Below are 20,388 nucleotides of genomic sequence, written 5' to 3'. Positions count from 1 at the left end.
ATGTCCTGATGGCGACCCTGGTGCTATCTGTAACACATCCCAGATAAGTTAATTTTTTGTCTTTTCCCATTACGGAAGTGATATCGTCCCACAAATCCTCATTGAATAGGAAGGGAAATTAGGGACAGTATATCAGGGAAAGCCACCGAGGAATGAGGGCACCAATGTAATTTAGGGTGCGTGAGATGCAAGTCATATCTCCATTGATAGGTAGTGGAAAAGGATAGATTGAGGGCTATTTTAATAAATTACTGCCCCTCCAATTGATTTTCTGTGGATGTAATTTTTTTTCCAATTTAAAGTTTTATTGAATTTTCAAAAACATACATGAGAAAAACACGGAACCGTGTTGTAGCGAATAGCACTCATCGAAAGTCTACAAACTATCATGGGTTTCATAATGAAATATCGATGATTACAATAATGCATGGATAATCATTTTAAACCATATAAAATAGTAAAACAAAGAAGAAAGCTAAAGAAAAGAGGCAGTTATGAAGTGTAAAGAGGAAAGAGCGGGTCAGAGAAAGAAGTGAAAGGGTAGGAAGTAGGACGCAGCGACCGGGACTGATACATCGTCTATTGGACCAAGACTTATCCAAAGGGTGGTATATTATCTGAAGAATAAGGGGGCCTGGGTACCTTTCTTCCGGGAGTTAGATTAATTCCAGAAATTTTTTACCCGACAGGAATGATTCCCACTGAAACCATTTGTTGTCCGTCTCCACCGTCTGCCCACGTGACTGAGCCATCACCATTTCCATTCGGTGAATCACATTCACCTCCATTACCCACTCATCCAGCGTCGGTGGGGTAGGATCCTTCCAATGTCGTGGAATCACTGTCTTGGCAGCCTGGAGAAGGTGACCTAAAATGGATTTTTTATAGACCTTTTCGGATATGTCAAAGATATACAGTAAAACTGCTTCTGGGCGGCTTGGGACTACAGTCCCGGTGACCTCTTGGATGGCTGCTAGTACTTTGTTCCAAAAGACCGACAAGCTCGGGCAGTACCACCAGATGTGTGACATGGTGCCTCCCTGCGCTCCACAGCGCCAGCATGTATCAGGGACTTCGGGACACCACGCAGGGAGAGATGTCGGGACCCTGTACCACCTAGAAAGTATTTTATAGCTGGTTTCTTGCATCCTGGTGGCTACCACTGACCTGTGGGTCAGACGGAAACAGCACTCCCATTGACTCCTAGGGAACGTCTGATTGAGCTCTGCTTCCCATGCCGCACAGAAGCGAGGGGGGGGGGGGGACGTCTCCGCCGCGCTTGTCATAAACTTGTACACCCTTGATATTGCATGGCGCGTATCAAAGACCCACTACAAAGGTTTTTAAAAGGTGTTTGGGGCGGACAGTGGGCCATGACAGTGTCTTGGGAGGTTATGAAGTGTTTGAGTTGGGCATATTCAAAATGGAACCGCAGTTTGAAGTTGCGATTCTCTACAATCTCCCGGAGCGGAAGGGGGGAACCCCCCGGGGCCACCTGTTTTAATCTCAGGGGGTTTAGTTTCGTGCTGCCCAGAAAATTATTGGACGATGCTCCCGGCAGGAACTCTGGATTGTCAGTTAATGGCATAAGGGGTCCTCTAGGCTGGATCATGAGGTTGCGTGATGATATTGAGTGTATCATTTTCAATGTTTGTTTGGTGCTGTAGGACATCTCAATTTTATGTTTCGTGAGGAGAGGCCAGGTCCACGGCAGGGTCGGTATTGATAAAGGGCATAAATCCTGCGCCAGACCAACCCAGAGCTTAGACCCCGAGCAGTGCAGAAGGTCCAGGACCCTGGCGTAAGCGGCTGCCATGTAGTATCGCCTACAGAGTCCGAAATTGAATTGAAGAAAAGAAGCATTAAGGGTGCTACCTGTTCCGCAAAGGCCTTGTAAAATTTGGCTGGGAATCCATCGGGTCCAGGACTCTTGTTAGCCAGTGTGTCGCAGATCATCATCAACAAATCATTCAATAAAAATGGCCTTTCCAGGTCCTCGATTATGGAGCTACTGAGACGCCAAAAAGGTGAGGGCACTCGACTCAGGGGGCTCGACAGGTAAATTATATAACTTGGAATAGAAATCATGAAAAGTATTAGATATGTCAGGGGTGGCATAGAGCAATTCGTCACGTGAGTTCTTGATGCAAGGTATAAGGGTGTGGGCTCTCCTTTCTCCCAGGCAAACCCGCTCCTCCTGCGTTCTTGGTCCTAGTTAAGACGCTGCATCTCAAGCGAGCACGCTTCTTGGACCAAACAAATTGATTGAATAAGCGTTGTGTCTTGGCCCAGTATGCTGCCGGGATGTAGACCGGAACCGTCTGTATTAAGTACAACAGTCGTGGCAAGGCCGTCATCCTGAGAGCGCTAATCCTGCCAAACCACGACAAAGTACTTTTTTGCCATGAGGCCAAATCTCCCTCGAGCCTTGACAGAAAAGTTTGATAATTTAATTGAAAGAGCCTGGTCGGGTCGGCGGGGATCTTTATACCCAAATATCCAATACTGCCGTGGGGTGGCCATCGGAAGGGAAAATTTGGTTTAAGAGCATTTACCATTGTTAGGGGCAGAGAGACATTTAGGGCCTCCGATTTATCAAAATTGATTTTGAAGTTGGACCATTTGCTGAAGCGGTTTAGCTCCAGTAGTAGAGACGGGAGGAATGTGAGAGGGTTACATAGATAAATAAGGAGATCATCGGCAAACGCGGCACATTTTTGCTCCCGTTTGGGGATCTTAATACCCTGTATGTCCGGGATATTCCTGATGGCCGATAACAGATGCTCCATTACTAGAACATAAAGTAAAGGTGACAAGGGACATCCCTGCCGGGTCCCGTTCCGGATGGAGAAGGGTTTCGACAGAGTGCCATTGATCTTAAGATATGCATGATATAAGGCCATAATCTTGGATGAGAAAACGGGTTACAGGCCTATATGCTCCAGTGTCTGTGAGAGTGACTGCCATGAGAGTCTGTCGAAAGCCTTCTCGGCATCCAAAGATAGCAACATCAGAGAAAGTTTTTTAGTGTGTGCATGTTGGATTAGGTCTAGGGTCTTTATGGTATTGTCCCTCGCCTCCCTACCCGGGACGAACCCAACCTGATCTAAATGAATTAGGTCAGGAAGCAGAGGGCCCAATCTATTTGCCAAAAGCTTGGTGCAGATTTTTAAATCAACATTAAGGAGTGATATCGGTCTGAAACTGCTGCATGCCGTGGGGTCTTTTCCCGCTTTACGGATCAGGGAAATATGGGCAGTGGTTGAATGAGGCGGGAAAGGGACAGAGTCCGAAATTGAATTGAAGAAAAGAAGCATTAAGGGTGCTACCTGCTCCGCAAAGGCCTTGTAAAATTTGGCTGGGAATCCATCGGGTCCAGGACTCTTGTTACCCAGTGTGTCGCAGATCATCATCAACAAATCATTCAATAAAAATGGCCTTTCCAGGTCCTCGATTATGGAGCTACTGAGACGCCGAAAAGGTGAGGGCACTCGACTCAGGGGGCTCGACAGGTAAATTATATAACTTGGAATAGAAATCATGAAAAGTATTAGATATGTCAGGGGTGGCATAGAGCAATTCGTCACATGAGTTCTTGATGCAAGGTATAAGGGTGTGGGCTCTCCTTTCTCCCAACGCATTAGCCAACAGCCTGCCTGGCTTGTCCCCAAACTCATAAAATCTCCCCTTTACTACCTGTAATAGGCGCATATATGAGGAATCCAATAGTTTTTTAACCTCTATCCTGGCCTGTAGAAGAGCCTGTAAATTTGCGGCTGATAAGGCTCGCTTGTGGATGAGCTCCCATTCAGAAACCCTACGAAGAGCCTTTACCATATCTGGGGCCCGTTCTTTTTTGATTCGGGACCCGTGTTTAATAAAAATACCTCGTATGACACATTTCAATGCTTCCCACTTATAAGTGGGGGCTGTGTCATCTACCGAGTGGTCTTCTACAAACCTTGTGATAGAGGACTGAACATCAGTGACACAGAGCTCATCCAGCAGCAACGACTCGTTCAGCCGCCACGACCCTCCGGGGGCCGGGAGGGAGGGAATCTCAATCGTACAATAGACCGGTGCATGGTCTGACCATAGTATGCTATCCATCCCAGTGTGCTGAATCCAGGGGAGAGCATTGTGCTGTAATAATATGTAGTCTATGCGACTATATGAGTCTTGGGTATGGGAATAGAAACTATAGTCTCTGTCGGACGGATGTTTCAGTCTCCAGGTGTCGAACAGTTGAATGCGCAATAAAGCTTTTTTGATCCGTTTAATGGTGGTGTAAGCGATGTTAGATTCCCCCCTGGAGTTATCCAAAGTGGGGTCAAGGGTGACATTGAGGTCACCACATAAAATTACTGTACCTTGTATCAGGGGGATCGCAGCGTCCACCAGACGTGTAACAAAGCTGTCCTGCTTTTGATTTGGAGCGTATGCATTAATGATTGTGAGTGTTTGGTCCCCCACCTTCAGTGAGAGGATAATATATCTTCCAAGACTATCTGTCGTGCACTTTAGGATTTGATGTGGGAGCGATTTATGGATAGCTATCGCCACACCCTTAGAGCGGGAATCCGGGTTGTCTGAGGATACCCATGTCTGATAATACTTATTTTAAAGAATGGGGGCATGTCCTTGTTTGAAATGGGTCTCCTGAAAACACACCATGCTCACCTTCCGTTTATGAAGGTGGTGCAATATCTGCGATCGTTTCTCCGCAACATTGAGGCCCCTGGCAATGAAAGAAGCGATAGTTAGGTCCGCCATCTATAAGAGAGTGAGACATTAGAGATATATGAGAAAGAGGATTGAACACGATCAGCCTGGCCGCCAAAGAAAGGGAGAGGAAGAGATTTGAGATGGGTAGAGTATAGTGGGGGAAGAAAACAAAAAGAGTATCAGGTAAAAAGACCTTACACAGTAACCTAAGTCCGAACAAACGTTCCTAGGGAACATATCCGCCTTATCTAGGCAGGACAGAGGATCCCGACCTATTTGGGGGAAAAGGATGTCAGACATAACCAAGCAGAGCTCTGGATATACTAAAAACGTTAGAGATAACCATAAATACCTGCAAAAGAATTAAATGCTGATATAATACGGGCAGTGGATAAACTTTAAAGCAATAAGTAAAAGTCATTTAGCTTTGAATAACTGTAGATAAGATAGGTCATAGAGGCGTACGCAGCCTCTGAGCCTCTCTATGTCAGGTAACGAGGGCGGCCCGCCCCACGGCCCCGTTCTCCGCTCGGAGGTAGCCCCCTGTTGGACCCAGAAGGTGGGGTTGGTCTGGTATAGGTGATTCTTTCCCTGGGGACTCAGGGCTGGAGTAGAGTAAGTGGCCAGGCCGCGATGGATATTGCAGGTAGGCCCAAGTTCGCCGGGACATCCTCTGGGGAGCGCAGGACCCACCATCGAGAGTCCTTCTGTACCGATAATTAGAATGGGAATCCCCACCAGAACGGTAGTCCCTTTTCTTTTAAGACATCCATAAGGGGCTTAAGGGTAGCACGTTGGGCTAGGGTGTGCCTTGAGAGGTCTGGCATGATGCAAATGGCACAGCTGTGTTATGTTAGGTTCGGTTTCTTCCTGGCTGCTTGTAAAATGGCCTCCTTTGCCGCAAAGAAATGCACCCTGCACACAACATCCCTTGGGCGAGGGTCCTCTGGATCCGGGGGGCGTAGAGCCCTATGGGCTCTGTCAATCTCTAGAGGGGTTCCTGGTGGCTTCTTTAACAAATTGTTAAAAATGGAACGGAGGACTGCATAACAGGGATATCAGGGACCGCAATTGATTCAGGAAGACCTCTAATACGTAGATTGTTCCTTCTATTTCTGTTTTCTTGATCATCTACGTGTTGTTGAAGGGCAAATAATTGCTTGGACTGATTCTTCACTGTCTCTTGGATGGATTGAATAGAGACTTGAGAATTTGATTGCTGCTCAGTAAGGGTATCGACCGTATGAGTAAGTGAAGAGAGATCAGACCGCAGTTGGATAAATTCCTGTTTACATTCCGCCACCACTTGGTCAGCCAGTACTGCAATGTCGTTTTTGTTGGGGATTGCTTGTAGCAGTGCTCGCAGATCTGCCAAGGATGCTGGGCGATCTTCACTCGTCGAGGCGGCAGCATGAGACATATTGGGGTATGCATAAAAAAAAAGAGTCCTGTATAGCTGGACCATATATCATTTTCTGTGTATTTTGGGGGTTGTTCATGCCCTCCCACAGTGGTGGCCCGGCTACAAGATGGAGTGGGGGAGCTCCCAGTGCCATGGGCCCTTTGTTCATTGGTATCAAAGTACTCCCCTCCACAACCCCGTCTGCGTCCATCTGGCTCTCAGCCCAGGAGGATCCCGTGCACCAACTGTCTGGAGAGGTGGGGGGCACCTCCTTCTGAGGTATCTCCCAGAATTCAGCAGTCGCCACCATAGACTCCTGCAGTCCTCCTCCGTCCCCAGGTCCCTCTGGTGTTCGTGTGGCCCCTGGTAAGGGAGTGTGGTTCATGCCACTGCCATCACTCCTGGTATGAACCCCCTTCAGCAGGTCTCCCCTCCACCCCTGTACCTGTAACTGTGGGCCAGGCAGTCCTTCAGGGGTGTCTGCTGCTTCCTCCTCGCTTGTATCAGGCGCCCCTGTGTAAGAGGCTGGCAGCTCCTGGACTTCAGCCGCTCTGCGCGGCGTCTGATTCTTCAGTGCCCGGGGCTGCAGCGGTGAGTCATCACCTGGGCCTGGGCACGTGTGCAGGCCACGCTTGTGCGCCGCAGCTTTCCAGACTCCGCTGGCGCCAGCTCCGGGTAAGTTGTGGGAACTCCCCGGTCCCATCGGCAACGCGTTGGGGTGCGGGGCAGGTGAGGTCGTGGCTGCGGGTGTCCCGTCCTCCAGCGCCGATCCTCCAGGCCGCATCGCAGGTAGGTGGGCGCCATCTTGGAATGGCGCCGGCAGACTCACCGCTCCTCCCGCCGCGGGGTTCCTGACTGTGTGCACCGCCGCTGTGGGTCCCTCGGTGGGTCCATTTACATCCAGGGGTGTCTCTGCTGCTTCACCCCTCCTCTGGGCCTCCAGCATTCCCGTATTTTCGGGCACCAGGACAGGAGCAAGGACCAGTTCAGGCTCTGCAGGCCGCAATTCATGCCCCGGTTGTGGAGTTGCCCCAGACTCCCTGGAGCGGGTGAAATAAGCCCCAATATTGTGCTGGGGTGCAGGGGGCCGACTTGGGGTGCTGGGCTTACTCTTTTTGGCAGTAGATTTGCCCATTTTTCATGTAAAAACTGGCTTTATGCGGGATTGTATAGAGGAGCTCCAGAAAAGCACGTCCTCACTCAGCCATGTCTAGCTTAGCCCCCCCATGGATGTATTTTTTTTCCATTTTCCATACAGGTTGCATAGAGTAAGATGGTTCCATGATCCTTTGGTTTATTATTTTTGTTTTTTGTGCTATTGGTCACGGTGTGGAATGGTTTGTTGTCTTGTGAATTTTAATGAAATTTAGAATAAAAGGTTTTTTAGTATAACATTAATAATTGAGGTAGCTTCTCTGATAAAACATAATTTATGGACAACTAAATTTGATTTTTTTGCCTGTGGATTGGATGGGTTGTTATTGACATCTGGTAAAACTGTTGTCAATAGCACCTTTAGAAATATATCTACTTAAAATATTGGTGACATGTTCAATATTTATTTTACCTGCTGTACGATTTTGATAGCAGAATTATGTTGCTTTATTGGTGGACCGTGGGTCTCTTAACCAGCAATTGCATTGTTGCAGCCTCTAGACACCATCTTATAAATCTGTTGAAAACAGATACCTAAAACAGCCATGATCATGACGACATTGGTTAAATGAGCCAGTGTACAGAAATGTTGAGGCTGGTCTTAGAGAGGACCTGTCACTTATGAGGACAAAAATGTCCAGTTTTTGCTCCTAGTTTAATACTGCAATTCCCCTGAGTATTCTGTTTTTAATTTTTTTCATAAATCTGCCATATAGTGCCAGTGATTTGGGCCTTTTTGTTCACTGCAATTTTTAATTGTCTTTTATGGGGGGTGTTGTTCACTGGGTAGTTACCAGAGCAGCCCTCACATAACACTGGGGAACAATTTGAAAAACAATTTCTGTTGAGTTAGGTTTTTGAGCTGATTTATACTAAAATTGGCATGCTGATTCCAAAAATGTAGTCAGTTTTTTTCTATCACGTCAAGTTTTTCCTCCTCAACTTACCTGCCATAGAAGCACAATTGCACTGATTTCTGTAATAAGACTTGTTATCTGAGTACAATTCGACTCAAATAGAGCTATGTGGCAACTTGTAAGAGTAGTCACAACTGAGACAGTGTGGTGAAAGGTGTGTGCAGCTCCCAATACGTCATAATTATCAATATAAAAAAAAACAACACTTTTTAGGTACAGTAGTTTACATATTTTTGAGAAGACAAAAATCCTATAGTTCAAAAACTTGACGTGATAGAGAAAAACTGAGATCATTTCTGGATTCAGCATCCAAAAATTAATTAAGAACAGTTGTCTGACCTAACTCCTAAAAAATTGCGTTCCCCAGTGTAATCTTAGGAGACATGTCCCCTTAAGAAAGCCCATAAAAATAGCACTAAATTAAAAGGCTCCAATCTTCGGAATTGTATAGTAGGTTTAAAATAACAAACAATTAAAAACAAACAAAAACAGAGCACTCAAGGGAGACTTGGTATTAAAAGAAGAGCAAATACTGGATAGTTTTGACCTGGTGAAAGGTCCCATTAAATGCCTCTTGCCTTTGGATTACCATTATATCTCCAGGTAAATAGCATTTTAAAGGTTTCTGATCTGGCATTCAGCATGTTACTGTTTGGTGTCGTTACTAAATTGCCTGTAGAATGCAATAATCATAATTATACATGTCCTAAAAACACATACATATATCACCTACCTGACAGCACTGTAATGATAGCAGCAAACGCATTGATTTTCAAACCATCTATGAAGTTACTAGAAGTGAACAATTCCAAGCACATAAGAAGAAAACCGAGACTGAGCAATATAATGTATAAAAACTCCGAGATAACGGACAACCAGAGGACACCTGAAATGTACAGAATGTGAAATATCAATTATGGGTACAATAAAAACGGTAAAATGACAAAGCAAAATGCTGTCATCTATGTGTTACTTCCACCCATCATCATTGCCATCATTCAGACACCCATAATACGTTTACATAGGGCCAGTTTAGGCTCTCAGTGTCTGTCTAGATGTAGAATTTCACCCTTGCCGGTTGAGTGATGGCCATATGTTATTTGCCCTATTTCTGATTTCTCTGAGGTTTTGTATTCTTGTTGTACAAATTCTCTAAGATCATCAAACAAAATGTTAGCTTTTAAAGGGTCTTACACACAATATCCCCCACCCAGGAAGCAAGTCTCTCCTTATGCAGAGTAATAGTGTACAGTTGTGCCATGCACATGGTTTTACTATGAAGGCCTGTACAGCCCATGTCAATAATGTGTGCAGTTTAGATGGGTAGTTCTTGGAATCATAGAAGACAAAACGCCATCATCCAGAAGTCTCAATAAAACAATCCAACATCATTATTCAGTGAAAACATCCATTTTGTTTTGAGATACATTCCCGTGTGATTAGAATCCAATATGACGTGTTTCAGACTTGTTGTAACCGTGAATCGTTGCATGTGGTAGATGTAAATTGTGTGTTAACCCCTCTCTGTCCTGGGGATTTTCCATTTTTGCTCTTTTGTTTTTTTCCTCCCCTTCTTCCATGAACCATACGTCTACATAGAAATGTGAGAGCTTGTTTTCTTGCAAATTGTAGTTTTAAATGACATTTATTTTACCATACGATGAATTGTTACATTTTTCCCCCAACATGAGGCTAATATATCTGCCTCATAAGGGTTCTTACCTTCCTCTGGATCAACATGTTAGGCTGTAGGCCGAACTCCTTTGACTTATGTACCGCCCCTGCAGCAGTCGGACTGCTCGGATCCGGGGTTGCCGCTGCTCAAGGGTCTCCGAACCCGGGGGCTCGGGGTCACCCGAAAATGAAAGGGGGCTATTTACAGGGGAGTGATATTCGTGACGCCAACCGTGGTTCGCGGTAAGGGGAGTACCGCCGCTGCCGATGGGAGTACCCGGGGGAGATGGAGCGGGGCAGCCAGATAACGTTCCCTCCACAGGTAGGGGAAGGCCCCGGGACTCTGGATAGTGGAGTGTAGGGGAGCGTAGTGCAGGTTGGACGCAGGGGGAGCAGTGTACTTGTGGCGCCCTGGACAAGCCAGGACGTCACAGGTACTGCAACAACACACCCTACACCCCGGTTAGGAACATCAAGGTCAGACACAAATCCTTGTTGCCTCCCTCCAGGGACTGATGTCCACACCAGGTGGGGCGGAGCCAGGCGGTTGGCTCCTCCCACCGAGGAGTTCACAGCCCTGGAGGCGGGAAAAGGAAAAAGGAGAGCAGTTGTTGAGTGTAGAGCGGGAGTGAGGGAAGTAGGAGTAGAGGAACTGACTGGCCGTGTCCGGGTACGTGGCCCGGGCACAGAAACAGCAAGGTTGGCAGACGGTGGTGACCGTCTGCAGCAGAGGCCGATTGACGTACAACCGTAAGGACCGGGGACGGGCGGTGGCCCGCCGGTACTGGATCAGGGAGCGAAGAGAAGCCAGCACCATCCGGCAGGGCCTACGGACCCCGACCAGGCTAGGAGTCGCCGTAAAACCGGTCAAATCCATCAGCGACGGGAACCTCTGGGGTTTCCCAGCAGTAAAGACCCGACTGAAGGCAACCGTCCAAACCGTGAGGGAGATAAAGCTACCGCCAGAGCTAGAGCTCCCAGGGACAGAGCCTGCGGGCAAAGGAAGGGCTCCCTTAGCCAACATACCACTGGGGAGCGGGATATCAGTGGGAAGCCATTGGGGTCGAGAACAGAACACCGGTGCAGGGAGAGACAGTTACCGCCAACCTACCAGGAGTGACCGCTGCAGCTGTCTGTGGGACTCGTCCATCCAGCCGTTTGTTTTACCAGAGACTCCGTGTGCATTACTGGCTGAGTAAGTACAACCATGCCGTCTGGCACTGCGCTGCCCCGCGAACCTGCACCCGGCCAGGCCCCGCAACCCACCTTCCGACCTCCACCACCGGGCCCCGGGACCACCAAAACTCCCCTACCCACGGAGGGGAGAAAACATCTCAGCTGCTCTCTGTCAACGCTCCCGGGATCCCCGTACAGAGCAGCGGTGGTATCCCAACCTCACCACAAACCGTGGGTTGCGTCACGGACAATATCCCTAAACCAAACCACCCCTTTCACTCACGGGCGAGAAGCGCCGCTCGAGTCCCCGGGATCCGGCCCACCGCTCGAGCCACCGACCGAGCGAGCAGCAGCAGCAGCCGGACCCGAGCAGTGGGTGAGCGCAGCGCCCTCCCCACCCGCGACATACTCACTCAGGCCGTGTTGGTGTTGATGTGACCATAAAGCAGACTTTGACACAGTAGTAAACCAAGTCTCTGGGTGCCGCTGCCACTTCAGGGGAGCTCATCCGGGAGTCCGCTCCAGTTGGTATTGCTGATGGTCTGTAACCTGCCTCCATGCACTAGATTTTAAATGTTCTGAGTAACCCCTTAGCCTGAAGCTGTCGGAGTCCCGCTCCATATAATTAAATAGAGGAACTGTGCTCTCGATGGCTGACACTTGGGATTTCAGTGGGCCACATAAGCTGGAAAGCCCTTTCCCCCTCGTTGTGTTGATGCCTTCGATCTCTGAGCTCTTGTGGAAAGTTCATAAAGAGACTATCCTCCACAGGTTAATTATCAGGTTGATTGAAGATACTCCCTGATCTAGGGTCCAGTACCCTGCCGGGTTCGGTTACTAGATTTTCCGGTGACGACCATTCTCCCAAACTAAGTCTGGCACCCCTTTCTAATACCCTGTGACCATGTCACCGTCTCCTCCGGTCCCAGACCACCGTCTGCGACCTAGCCAATGTCTCCCAGGGAGCTCCAACTCACTCTAGCTCCTCACTCTCTCAGGGCTACCACTCAACTGACAGGGTGTGGTGTGAGGTGTGGTTAGGATTTGAATGCTGATGGAGCAATACCAAAGGTTAGGATCCCAGAACCATGGGGCGTTGAGCTCTGCACCAAAAGAGATAGGAGTGCAGTACCCTGTGACACCCTGACTAGTTCAGGGGCGTCACACTTATATCTACTTTCAACCTTAAAAATGATGAATCTACACTGAACAAAAATATAAAAGCAACACTTTTGTTTTTGATCCCATTTTTCATGAGTTGAACTCAAAGATCTAAGACAATGTCTATGTCTTTTCTCTGAAATATTGTTCACAAATTTGTCTAAAGCGGGCTTTACACGAGGCGATAGATTGTGCGATATTTCGTCGGGGTCACGCACATCCGCACAACGTCGTCTCGTGTGACACCTCCTAGCGACGCAGTAACGCTCACAAATCGTGAGTCGTGTACTCGTCGCTAGGTTTCATAAAATTGTTTAATTAAAATGGCGGAGGTTGTTCATCGTTGACGTGGCATCACGCGTTGCTCCATGTGACACCACGGGAACGATGAACAGCAGCTTTACCTGCTTCCCGCGGCACCCGCCGGCTTAATGGAAGGAAGGAGGTGGGCGGGATGTTTACATCCCGCTTATCTCCGCCATTCCGCTTCAATTGGCCACCTGCCGTGTGACGTCGCTGTGACGCCGAACGTCCCACCCACTCCAGGAAGTGGACGTTCGTCGCCCACAGCGAGGTCGTCCGGGAGGTAAGTATGTGTGACGGGGGGTAAACGAGTTTGTGCGCCATGGGCAACTAATTGCCCGTGACGCAAAAACGACGGGGGCGGGTACGATCGATTGTGCTATCGCACAATCTATCGTCTCGTGTAAAGCAGGCTTAAGGCCCCTTTCAGACGTCCATGTTTAAACAGGTGCAAGCCACGCTTACCGATATGGTCATCCGTGTGACATCCATGTGTCATACGTGTGACATCCATGTGATTGGTACCGGTAAAAAATGCATGATACTGAAATTAATGTTTTTTTAATGTGTAAAAGATGGGCAAAGCCTGAAAAATTATAGATAGATGTAGAAAGATAGATTGAACAGACAGATAGAAAGATAGATAGATAGATAGAACAAATTAGATAGATAGCTAGAACAGATAAAATAGATTGAGAGATATAAAGAAAGAAAATAAGAAAGAACCTATAAAATAGAAAGAAAGAAAAGATAGAATAACAATACAGATATAGAGATAGGTAGCTTGGCCAGCTGTTTTGCAGCATTTTTATTTTTTAATTTAAAAAATAAATAAATAAAAAAAAATGATGTGTGGTTCCCCAATTTTTATATCCAGCACAGGAACAGCAGGGCCGCAACCCTCAGCTGCCTGCTGTACCTTGGGGCTGTTTATTAAAAATAGAGGGGATTCCATGCTTATTTTTTAAAAATTTTTAGATTGAAAAAAAAAAAAAATTGACATGGGTTCCACCCCAGTTTACTAAAACCAGCCAAGGTGCTGCACACAACTGGGGGTTGATTTTATTAGGGTAGGAAGGGCCATGGTTATTTGGCCCTTTCCAGCCTAACAATAGCAGCTCGCAGCCAACCCAGAAATGGCGCATCTGTCAGATGCGCCAATTCTGGTGATGGACCCGGCTCAACCCATTGCCCTGGTGTGGTGGCAATTGGGGTAATAGTTGAGGGGTCAATGCCATCTCCAGCTGGCATCAAGCCCTGGTATTAGTAATAGGTGGCGTTAAACAAACACCGTCATTACTAATACAGTAATTGAAAGAATAAAAAAGTTTATTTGAACAAAAACCCCCCTGACTCCAGCCCTTGTTTACCAATTTATTTATTTTTTTAAAAAAATACAAAAGGTCCGCCGTAGTTCATGGTAAGATTCCATGACGTTCCCAAAAGCAAAATTATTCAATAAATAAAGACAAGACACCCTCTTTTCCAATTTATTTCCCTGTCAAAGCCCTAATTCTGGTCCGCCGTAATCCAATTAGGGGAAGCACATGTCGATCCCATACTGCTGGCACATTCAATGGAGAACCGAACGTTCCCCATTGATTGTGAGAGCAGCCCCTGCAGGCACGCACACACTGCTGTGTATTCTTCCCTGCGGTGACCTGGAGCTTATAAGGTCAGCCCAGGTCACTACAGGAGCGCCCTTAGCAGTGTTTGTGTGGCCTGGTCAGGAGGTCATCACTGATGTGTGTGATTACCTGCGGAGACCTGGACCTCATAAGGGCAGCCCAGATCACTGCAGCGGCACCCTCAGCAGTGTGTGTGCAGGCACAGTAGTGATGTCACAGGTTAATCAGAGTTCAGAATGAACTCTGATGAACTTGTGTAGTCACTGTCGCGACACGCTAGTATAGCTGTCGCCAGGAGGTCAGTGGAGTTCCTTGGATACTCCCATTGACCTCCTGACTTCACTGCACACACACACTGCTGGATACTCACCTGTCCCCAGCACTGATGTCCCCGACCGACGCTGCTGCTGCTTTTAGGTCCTCTGTGCAGTGCCTATGCAATGAGCATAATGAGCGGTGGTTGGAAGAAAGTGACAGCAGCTAAGAAAACAGCAGGGCTGGAGACAGGTGAGTATAGAAAACAATTTTCTTTCACACTGATGTCACACGTATCACATCAATGTGCGATCCGTGTGACACCTGTGCTGTCGGAGAAAAAACGACATGTCTCCGTGTGTACATGCTGGGCCATGAAGGGGTCACACGGTCCATGTGAAAACATGGCCGTGTGAGCAACTCCACAGAATAACATGGGTACGTGTGGCATCCGTGTTAAAAACGGATATCACACGTACCTTAAACATGGACATCTGAAAGGGACCTAAGTCTGTGTTAGTAACCACTTTTTCTCTGCCGATGATATGTCACACCTGTGAGGTGGATGGATTACAAGATGCTGACTAGACAACATGACTAGTGCACAGGTGTGCCTTAGGCTGATGTGATTCCCTGGACTAGCCAGGTAGTCACATACATAACAACATACACCCCCTCCACCCTAGACAGTAACAACAGTCAGACAAAAAACCCTTGTTGCCTCCCTCCAGGGTCTGATGTCCACACCAGGTGGGGCGGAGCCAGGCAGTTGGCCCCACCCACCGAGGAGTTCACAGGCCTGGAGGCGGGAAAAGGAGACAGATCAGTTTAGGAGGTGAAAGGGAGAGGAGTGAAACGTCTGCGTGTGCGTGGGTAGGAGCCCAGGCACTGACAGCAAGGTTGGCAGACGGTGGTGGGCATCTGCAGGAGTTAATGGAACTCTGCAGAGCCATATGGATCGGGGTCAGGCGTTGGCCCGCCGGTACTGAACCGGGGATCGGAGTGAAGCTAAGCACACAGGCAGGCCATCGGACCCCGACCAGGCTTGGAGCCGCCGTCAATAGTCAAATCCGAGTGTGACAGGAACCCCAGGGGTTTCCCAACAACCAAGTCCCGACAGAAGGCAACCGTGAGGCTATACAGCCACCGCCACAGGCTAGAGATCAAAGGGCCAGCGCCTGTGGGCAAAACGGGCTCCTATGGCACCTATACGCCGGGGAGCGGACTACCGGTGGGCAACCACAGGAGTCAGAACATTCTAAAAGGTGCAGGGAAAGACAGCCACCATCAGCCGTCCGGGGAGAGCACAACAACAACACTGCAGCCGGCTGCGGGACCCATCCATCCGGCCGTTTGGTTTACCAGAGACTCTGTCATTGATTGTCTGAGTGAGTACACCACTGCCGTCCGGCACCGTGCCATCCCTGCAACCCTGCACCCCAGCCATCCAGCCTCCCCGTTACACCACCGGGCCCCGGGATCACCAACCCCCTACCCACGGAGGGGACAACATCCTAGCTGTTCCCTACCATCTCTCCCGGGATCCCCGTTACCAGCAGCGGTGGTGCCATCATCACCACGTCCCGTGAGTGGCGTCACGAACAATCTCCCTAACCAAACCATCCCTTTTCACTCACGGGTGAGGAGCGCTGCTCGAGTCCCCGGGTCCGGCCCACCCCTCGAGCCACCGAGCAGCAGCAGCAGAAGCCCCGGACCCGAGCGTGGTGAGCGTGTCCCCTCCGCCCGCGACACTGACCACAATAAAATGCCACTCTAAAATGTGCAGTTTTACAGGATTGGAAGCATCCAGGGATCCACCATTTGCCTCATCAACACATCTCCCTCTCATAGAGTTGATCAGGTGGTTGATTGTGTCCTGTGGAATGTTGGTCCGTTCTGTGACTGGGTATGCGGCAGAGAAGGCAAGGACACCAGGCCGATGAATATATTAACAAGTTTTATTGAGGCAGGGAGCATAGAACATCCATTATCAATATTGTTCTTTAGAGTCCACAATAAGTCCTCAAAGTTCCAACGGCGCCACCTGGAAATCTGACGCCAGAGAACACATAGAAGTAATCTTTGGAAGAAGTCAATGGATCCAACAGATGAGGGACACAATCCAATCCCACATGACAGCCGATCTCCAATGTCTAATAGTCCATACACGGGCACCAGGACCTAGCCACAGCAACAGATCCTAGCCCTTCATTAGACACAGCCTCAACTAACAAAACAGGTGGCTAATTCTTCCACCTCTCCTTAGATCCGCCCCCTGTATGGGCAGAAGTGCTCACACCCACCCCTTTAACATGTGCTACTTGTAGCTCCTAATATAAAAAAGTTTCCAGAACACAGTCCCCAGGGATTGTTTTAGAGAAGCCAGCTGCAGAGGAGAACATTATACAATCAACCCTCCAACAGATCAAGGACAATAGATACTGCTGGAGGCCTGATTACATTAAGGTACAGGCTGGGGGGGAACACTGTTACATGTTCCTCTTCAATGGATATGTGAAGTTGTTGGATTATTGGCAGGAACCTGAACTCGCTGTCTTATCAGTTGATCCAGAAAAATAAGATCAGAAAGAAAAGTGTTGAGTTTATATTTTTGTTCAGTGTATATATTGAAATACCACAGTATAGCATACCTCCCAACCCTTGAACAACAGAAAGACGGATAAAGCATATGGCGAGCTGCTTGCACAGCGGCAAATTTTGGCCATGCTCCTAGCCACACCCCCAAACCACACCCATTTGCAGTGAGGGATGTTTAGCAGACCCGGACTGTTCATTCATGCATAGCAGCCAGAACTTTCTCATATTTATATAAGCTTCACTATATGACGTTACTTTTTTTGTGTCTATAAGGCCATGTTCATATGTTGCAGAAATCCTATCGTTTTTTGTTTTCTGCCGCTGTCTGCACCCAATTATACAATAACAATCTTCTCTGATTATTGAATCTTTGCTGCATTTTTTATGCCTTTTCCCCATTATTTCTTGCGTTTTTGGTGCAGCAACACAGGAATGCAGTCTCAAGGTCTTTACTCACTGTAGCCACTTCCAAGGTTACACACACGCCAGTGACCGCCTTTGCAGTGCCGGGATTCACCGTGATGAGCTCCAGCCAATCCCGGATAGTTCAGAGGTCAAGTCTGGTGCACCTTTCTGAAGTGTACCTTGTCCTTGCCGACTCCTACACTTGCTTCTCCCTTCTGCTTTGCGCCTTCGCTCACTGAACCCTGTATCAGTGCTCGTGAACCCTGTGGGGTGGCGTGAAGCTCTATCCCTTGGTCCTTGAGGGTCACCTTCCAGTGAATTCATGTGCGGTGGTGGCTTCGGTGCGTGCAGTCACCTCAGCCACTGGTTTTACTAGAGGAGTACGTAGGTTTTTCTCCTCTAGCCTAGGGACCAGTCCCCGTGTTGCAGCCAAGTCCTTCCACCCGTAGATTATATGTGGAACAAGGCCACGAGAGGTTATTATGCTCCCGTGGTCTCTAGGACCCCTTCTGTCTGTGCTCGGGCTGAGTGGTACCTGCTCCAGACCGGGGGTCTTAGCTCCTCTACTGCTCCTCTCACTCTCTCCACACTCCACATTGTGTTCCCACTTGTGCCACTGTGTTCCTACTCCGAATACTCCAGCCCCCAGCCTGGCTTCGGGTATATTCACGCCCTTACCATGTCTGATGAGGTGTTTCTGAGCCTGGGTGTTGTGCTTTGTGTGAACCGGTGTTGACCTCCTCCTTACCCAAGATGGAATACCACACCTCTCGCTGAGGTGCAGTACCTCTGTGGCGACTGAAGCCTCAGGGGCGCCACACAAACATGTATGAAATTTTGGGGCAATGTATAAAAAAAGATAAAAAAAGGCAGCACACACACAATAATCAGAGAGGATTGTTATTGCATTGTGTGGTGCGGACACCTGCAGAAAAAACGCAGCATTTACGCTATGTGTGAACACAGCCTCAGTGTTACATTTTTGTATGGGTTTTAATAGAGAAAAATAATCAATTTTGCCATTTTTTTATCCATTTACTGATCCCCATAAATAATCTGATCGCTGTGATAATTTGATCGCTGTGTTGTTTGGGTCATTATGATTACAGGGACACCAAATATTTCCATGTTATTTGCTGATTTGTGATGTTTATTATATTTTAAAAAGTGCAATAAAAATTACATTGTTCTATTTTTTTATTATTTTTTAGTAATTTAATTAAAAGAAACAAAATATTTTTATCTCCCTCTAGAATATAGAACATAAAGATGCTGCTCTGTACAATTGATCTCGGTGTCCAGTGTGCAGTATTCTGCTGTGAACTCAGAGGCAGTAATGCAGGTTCATCTATACAAAATTTTTCCTCTGATATAATCAAAGCTGGTGACACAACAGCTAGGACAACTAGGGCTGCTATAGGCCCTAAAATACCACTGGCCCGATGACGAGTAGTCCTGCAGGCCCCGAGGGGCGTCACATTGTCATTTTTTTCTCATTTCTTTATAGTAGTTTTATGGGAACAAAATAATCTGACTTCTTCCTTTAGCTACATGGAGAAGTAGTGTACATCTATATACATCTCTATGTAGCTGAATAATTTGCTTCTAGTTTCTCTGCCAGCAATACAGGTCAAGATTACCAAATCATCCTAGAACACTCCATACAGGCAATGGCTCAATAGTAGAGCTGCTTGTATTGTATCAAGTCCTGTCATGGAATATTCAGGGCAGATGAGGCTTTAATTTATGCACTGTTCTTCTTGAGTTAATTTATTCACTGCACTGAGGAGAGCAGCAGGGGAAAAGCAGTGAACAGCAGGAGTGCAGGAGGGAACTTTCAAATCAGTACTGTCCCACTGAATCCTGGATGGTTGGGAGGTATAAATCACTGTAACCACAGGCTGTAATGGCAAGCACAAGGGGTCTTTAGCTGCAAGAGCACCCCCTCAGACCCTGTCATGGGGAAGGGGGGCATAGGAACATGGAATTGCCATGTGCCAGGCTGTGTGTATTAAATTCCACTGTCAGACATTGACAGTTCAGCTCTACCTGCCTTCTTATGATTGTTTGTAAAAAGTGCACCTCCAATGAATCAATGAATCTCTGTTACTGGTAACATTTGCATATTATGTGGCCTAAATTTCAAATGCTCCAATCTTAGGCCAATATTCTTATTATAATTTCATGGCTATTTTTACTGGGTACAGAACGTGTAATTAAATGAACTCAGGGTGGTGATCAAAAAAACTGTTGAATTGTGAAACAAACTGGATGTTCATGTTAGGCCTCATTCAAACGTCCGTATTTCCCGTACATGATTTATCCGATTTTGACAAAGATACAACACGTTGTCATGAACCAGGGTACGGGTGCTCCTCGTTTGTCTTCTGGAGAAGTTCCTCCCCGTACCCGAAGTCGCTCGTTACGGTCTTCTGAGGCACGGATGCTGACCAGGGCTTTTTGGCATTCTGACACGGTGTCAAAAAGTACCTACTGAGCATGTGTGGGATTCCTATGGGTCTTTTGCCACTATCTGAGCATGTCAGTGATGTGGCACATTCCTATTGGCCACGGTGACATCATCAGTGATGTAGTACGTTCCCATTGGCTGCCGTGATATCATCAGTGATGTGGCATGTCCCCATTGGCCGCCATCACATCATCGGTGATGTGGCACATTCCTATTGGCCGGTGACATTATCAGTGATGTGGCACGTTCTTATTGGCCACCGTGACATCATCAGTGATGTGTAGGGCTCTCATTGGCCAAAGGGGCTGGCTACACATGGTTCCTCCATCTTGTGGGCGGTACAGAGGTGATAAATAGCCCTGACGACCACATGGAGGTGCACACTCGTCTTTGTGCACACTGCTGTACACATCTTAGATAGGGTTAGGCGACGAAGTCCCACCGGCCTGATTGAGGGTCAGGAGGCAGGTTAGGGTGAGGCATTGCGGTCATATCCGTTGACCGAGTTAGGGTCAGTAG

General features: G+C 47.7%; 1 protein-coding gene across 5 annotated transcripts in view; it reads right to left on the bottom strand.

The window, feature by feature from the left end:
• Positions 1-20,388, bottom strand: part of LOC142257001 (germ cell-specific gene 1-like protein) — a 275,387-nt gene that overhangs the window by 54,818 nt on the left and 200,181 nt on the right. For all 5 annotated transcript variants that reach the window (XM_075329045.1, XM_075329049.1, XM_075329047.1 and 2 more), the window contains one exon: positions 8,933-9,085. In XM_075329045.1, the coding sequence (XP_075185160.1) occupies positions 8,933-9,085 (153 nt within the window). The remainder of the gene's footprint in view (positions 1-8,932; positions 9,086-20,388) is intronic.

The sequence above is a fragment of the Anomaloglossus baeobatrachus genome, chromosome 11, assembly GCF_048569485.1.
Source record: "Anomaloglossus baeobatrachus isolate aAnoBae1 chromosome 11, aAnoBae1.hap1, whole genome shotgun sequence".
NCBI lineage: Eukaryota > Metazoa > Chordata > Amphibia > Anura > Aromobatidae > Anomaloglossus > Anomaloglossus baeobatrachus.
The sequence above is the reverse complement of the archived record's forward strand: the minus strand, read 5'-3'. Positions and strand labels throughout refer to the sequence as shown.